At 42.6% G+C, this 6,079-nt stretch overlaps 1 protein-coding gene across 1 annotated transcript; it reads left to right on the forward strand.

Annotated features, from left to right (window-relative positions):
• The first annotated feature begins 3,123 nt into the window (after positions 1-3,123).
• On the forward strand, positions 3,124-5,085 carry LOC129769381 (venom peptide isomerase heavy chain-like). The gene is made up of 2 exons (XM_055771622.1): positions 3,124-4,318; positions 4,599-5,085. The coding sequence occupies exons 1-2, from the start codon at positions 3,445-3,447 to the stop codon at positions 5,036-5,038; spliced, it is 1,314 nt and encodes a 437-aa protein (XP_055627597.1). The 5' UTR covers positions 3,124-3,444; the 3' UTR covers positions 5,039-5,085.
• The last annotated feature ends 994 nt before the right edge of the window (positions 5,086-6,079 follow it).

Here is a 6,079-nt window from a genome sequence, read left to right on the forward strand (position 1 = left end):
CGAAGAAGTGACCCATACCTTCTACATGGATGATCTCAAGGTCTACGCTGATTCACGTCAGCGTCTAGGTGTAGCTATCCGGGTTGTCGAAGACATAAGCAGGGACATCTGCATGGAGTTCGGCCTTGACAAGTGCCGCTGTGTCCATCTGCTGAAAGGGCAGCTTACCGAATCCGGAGGTTACGAGGTCTATGACGGCGAGTTCATAAGAGACATGGTTCGTGGCGAATCCTATAAATATCTTGGATTCCGACAGCTCACCGGGATTCGCCACTCCGACATCAAGACGGAGCTGCGAGACAAGTTCTTGAGTCGAGTGAACTGTGTCCTGAGGACTTTCCTCAACGCGGGGAACAAGGTACGCGCGATCAACACATTCGCGGTTCCCCTGCTGACCTTCAGTTTTGGTGTAGTCAAATGGAGCAAAACTGACCTAGAGGACCTTGAGAGGAGGATGAGGAAAGCATTTAAAGAGGCCGGAATGCACCATCCTCAATCGGCACTGGAGAGAGTTTCACTGCCACGCAAAGAAGGGGGACTTGGAATAGTCGACATATCTGCACTGTGTGTTGCCCAGGTACGACAACTGCGCGAGTACTTCGCAGAACGCGCCAACCAAAACGCGCTATACCGGGCTGTCTGCGCCGCCGACAGAGGATACAGCGCTCTGCACTTGGCGCAAGCGGAGTACCAACTCAACTGCAATCTGCAGACAGTGGAGGAGAAGATTGCAGCTTGGAAGCAGAAGGCCCGTATTGTTCATCGACAACTGGCGCTCCAATGTGCTCTACTGGAAGACAACGTGACAAACTACCGGTACCTGCCTGCACCTGTCCTGGAAAATGACCGTTTCAAGCTGTACTGGGATCGCACTGTTCTGACCGACCTCTCGATCCACCACAACCGCCCAGATATAATGGTTTACGACAAGAGCGACCGCAAAGTCACCATCATCGATGTCGCTATTCCACTGAACCAGAATCTGGAGGAGACCCACGGTCGCAAAATCTGCAAGTACCGACCATTGACCGTGGAGCTCAAGGAACTGTGGGGGCTAAGAGAGGTCCCAAGAATTGTTCCAGTCGTTCTCTCTGGAACTGGAATTGTCCCGAAGACACTTCTGGAAGCGCTAAAGGTGTTGAATATGGAGAAGGAATTGGTCGGCATCCAAAAGTCGGTCATCCTTAGCACCTGCGCGATTGCCCGACAATTTCTCGGTCAGGACTGAAACAGCACGAGCATGCAGATACGTGCATTCCGCAGAGCCTAGTCCCCCTTTGGCATTCAGAAGTCCGGGGGCAGGTGAAAATTCTGGCTAGGTTCGCCTAGTTAAGAAGTGAGATAAGTCTGCCCAAAAAAAAGAGACTAAAGTCATTTTGCACTACGGATCGGTGTTATCGAATCGTTGACCGCCGACCGCCTGTTTGCTGGATGCTCGAACACAGTTACGCGAGCTGAATGGGGCCGCGCATTCGCGTTGACAGCGGAATGGTGTCGACATCTGGATACGACATTAGTTTGTATGATCCAACTATTCTCTATCAGATTAGTCGGCCCTAAAGCAGTTTTAAATTGCTAAAGTTTGTATGAATTTTTTTCCTTAGCGTTATTTACCTATTAGAAGTACGTTGTTCTGACCCTAATTTAAACTATTTTCTATGAATTTTAAGATATTCCCACCAAACCTACCATTATAATATAAAATTGTCTTTAGACACAATCTTTGTATGATATTTTTTCACTACTTGCAAGCAAAAGCGATTTTCGTTTACATTGAGTACTAATTTGATTTGGGAAAAATAATTTTGATTCATAATTTTTATTTTAAAAGTGTGTTCATTTCTTCTGCAAATCCATATTGTCGTGTCTACTCCCCATTTCGTAATACGAAGCTCAATGCCGTCAACGCGGATTATCGTGGATGAGGAACACTCCTTTCGTCAATAAATAGTACGGTGATGAAACAGGCATTCGGCGGTCAACGATTCGATAACACTGAAGAAATTTGTGCCGCAGTTACATCGTACTTCAAAAAGTTGGACGCAACGCACTTCGCGCTCGGAATAGAAAAACTCGTGCCACGCTATGAAAAATGCCTCGAACGTTAGGGCGATTATTTAGAAAAATTGAAAATAAAACGTAGATTGCGAAAATCACCTTGTTTTTTGTCCTAACTTTATTTTTCCGCGATTTCTGAGGCACTGAAACTTATTTTTTGAACAACCCTCGTATATTTTTACTGGTACACTGAAGTCGTTTTTTACGCGGCTTTTTCTACGTGGTTTTTTAACGCGGATTTCGAAATTTAGGCGGATTTTTAAGGGAATTTCGGAATTTACGCGGCACGTATCAACCGCGAAAAAAATTAATGTGCTTATTGGTAGGACTTTTCACGAAATAAGTTTGTATTGTAGCAGAGTTGCTATGTTCCTGTTATCGCAATACAAAAGCGATTCCCTACAACCAATAAAGGAACAGGGCAGCTCTTGATATTGCGATAATTGGCACATAGATGTAAAATTGTGCCAATTATGGTAATACAAAAACACAAGTTTATTTCGATAAAATCGTGTAAATTGGTCGAATTACAACATCAAGAAGGTATTTGCATCAAAACAGCCGCTTTACAGTATGACAATCTCATTATTTTGATTACATAATCTATAGCAAAATGCTAAGAAACAAGCATCAATAGGACACACTATTTTTAAACTAGATTTTTCAACAAAAGAAAAATGTTTCGTTTGGTATCAATTACCAAAATTGACAAAGAAGAGAATTCTGATGTTTATAAATCATATTAGGGTCATTAAAAATAAGATTTGTTTTCTAAACTAATAAAAAAAAACCACTCGTATTACCATAATAAGTACTATTGTGATAATAGGTACTTCAGCCCTACATGAAATCGGGATTTAAAAAAAAATTATGCCAAATGTTTCCATAATAAAAGAATGTCTTCACATGAGGCATCTTTGACGGTTATCATGAGAAAGAAGCATCAGGCCGCGGGTCTCGAGGAGGTTGATTTTTTTGTTGTTTAGCAGTATCGGTTAGGTAGGGCTTGACAGGATAACCTGACCTGATTTTCTGTCCAAAGATGAATGTCCTCCTGTAATTTGAATCGCTTAGATTATTTTGTGTCGTCATATGTGGTGTCGAAGAGAAACTAGCAGAGGGTGTAATAAGTCTAGATCGAATCTTGCCTACCATTTTGATTTCATGCTTCCATGAAAACAGATGGTCTATGTATGACAGCACCAAGTATCCCGAGAACCCAAAACTTAGTCCTCTCAATATCACGTCAGTTTCTATAGAGTCTTTGCGATTGAATCACACCCGAGCAGTGAAAAGAAAAATCCCCTACATTCACCGAACAGCAGCAGCGACGCGATGATTCACAAGTGTGCCCATAACGAGCCAATTACATAGCCATCCCTCAGAATGGTCATCCATTCTGAGTCGTCCAAGTCAAGAATGAAGCAGCGTGCAATTGTTCCAGCCGTTGGCGTACTTTTGTTGGTCCAACTGGCGTCCGGCATCCAGTGTGGTGCAAGGCAGCACAAAACGCGTTCACTCATAACTAACGCCTTCGAAGTTCAACCTGGAGATTATCCTTGGCATGTGGCAATATATCAGCTATCGCCTGACAAGGAGTACATTTGTGGAGCTACACTGATCGGTCGGGACGTTATCATAACCTCAGCCCACTGCACCGCAGCGCCTGGTTTGAGGACAGCAAGACCCGTTGAGGATCTTGCGGTGCAGATTGGTAAACATCAGTTAACCGTACGAAACGACCACGAACAGGAAGTTGGTTTAAGCTCGATAATTGTACATCCAGGATTCAGACGAGAGCGACATGGCCACGACCTGGCACTACTGATAACAGTGAAGCCGATCCTCTTCGGGAAATTCGTTCAGCCAGCCTGTCTACCCACGCTAGGGATGTACAGTAAAGAAACAATTGGTACAATTGTTGGTTGGGGTTTCACCGAACGGAACACAATTTCGAACGTTTTGAGAGCAGCAGCCGCTCCCATTGTTTCGAAGGATAAATGTAAGCTCAGTAATCCGGACGTTTTTATGGGGAGTCTCGCCGGTGGAATGTTCTGTGCTGGACATCGAAACGGCACCAATGCTTGCAATGGTGACAGTGGCGGAGGACTGTTCACAAACGTGAGAGGTAGATGGTATCTGCTGGGTGTCATCTCCTTCACCGCGGCCAAAAGCAACGATGAGAATTACTGCAGCTCAACCGATTATACAGTTTTTGTAAATGTCGGCAAATATATGAAATGGATTGAAGAAAATTCAGGTGAGTAGCAATACTTGATTACGTCAAATTAAATGTAAAAAAAAGTTCGCCATCAATCAAACAACATAATTCTCGGGATGAAGAATGCTTCTGAAATTCACCGCAGTTTATTTCAGCTCATTGAATCATACACATGGTTAAGATGAGACAGCGTGTTTCTCTCATTGCTCTTATCGGACTATTCTTAACCACCCAATCTTCTCCCATTATTGATGATGATGACTGTAGATTTTTTTTATTTAAAGACGAACATAATCGTATAATTGCAATTACATTTCAGATTCCAGTTCCGGAACGTCTTGCACGGGGCCCCATCACTCTGGAAAACTGAGGAAACAATATTACGTACATAACAGCCGAGAAGTTACTTTCTTTGAGGCATGGCGACTTTGCCTTAGCGCTGGTCATAAATTGGCCACCATTACCTCGGAAGAGGACAGTCGCTTGTTGGAGTACGCAATTGGGAATTCGAGCCAGGCTAAAGGACCATGGTTCATCGGTGGAACCGACTTGGGTAACGAGGGTCAATTTGTTTGGATTTCCACTGGGCAACCGATCGGATATCTAACCGGGTATCTTAATTTTTCTCCGGATCAACCTAACAATGCAATCGGAGGTGAGCACTGTCTCGAGGTTGGCCGTTGGGGCAATGTGGCTTGGAACGATATATATTGCGATTGGAAACAGCGATATATTTGTGAATTCGAAAGTGCAGAATGAATAGTATGGTTATATATATTATGTAACAAAATACGTGCCGGAGTAAATATGGTATCAATTGACCTGTGTATCAAATTTTATCTATTTGATAAGTACTCCTCAAATCATATAAGTTTATAAGTGTTGCAAGTGTTTTGATTCGTCCGAAGTATCCTTGATTTAAAAATACTCAAAATTGTGATTATATTGACAAACGATCTCAATGAAGCATGAAAAAATCAAGGTTTTATTATCCATAAGGCCTTGTTCTCACTGCAGCGGGGCGTCAGCGTGGCTTGGGCGGGGCGTGTGACTCTTACGATTAATCGTGTGTGTTCACACCAGACTGACGTGTCGTGAGCGTGGTTTTGATGTGTGGTTGTCGTGCAAACGAAAACACTTCACGCCGGCGATATTTGTACTTCTCCGCTTTTTTTTCCTTAATTGATTTTATTAGGCTCAAGTGGATAAAGAGCCACCATCAAGCAATACATTTTAAAACTATTTGAATGTATTATAACTACATAATTATTAACTTAAGTCTAATTAGTTAAAACTACAGTGCAATATAAAAAAAATATAATTTATTCCTTCGTTGCTTCGTCGGTATTGTCCTTGTCTTGAACAGTGCCTGTGGTGGGTCGTAACAACTACATCGCCAGTTGATGTAGCCACGGTTCTCCGCTTCTCTCTAGTATATTTTTGTTTGTAGTAGTGACACAATTTAGATTTTGTTGTTTTTTTTATTTTTTACGTTTTTCACCCTCCGAGTTTTTAGCCGGATACATCCAACGAAAACCTGTTTTTGTACTGTATTTTTGTGCGGTATATGCAAAGCAGCATATTAGACGAAGTTATCGTCCATTTAGTATTTTTCGGTGGTTTATATGCATTTCAGTGCGAAAAAAATTAAATGCTCTAATAGCGAATTCATTTTTGTTCAGTTCTAACCCCAGTGCCAAACTAACTGCTTTCAAAACGTTTTTTTATTCACTCAGTTTCAACCCAGTTTCGCACTAGGTTCACCCCGAAAGCTGCTAGGTTCGCACTGAGATGTTTCAT

This window comes from Toxorhynchites rutilus, chromosome 2, assembly GCF_029784135.1.
Source record: "Toxorhynchites rutilus septentrionalis strain SRP chromosome 2, ASM2978413v1, whole genome shotgun sequence".
In the NCBI taxonomy this organism is placed as follows: Eukaryota; Metazoa; Arthropoda; class Insecta; order Diptera; family Culicidae; genus Toxorhynchites; species Toxorhynchites rutilus.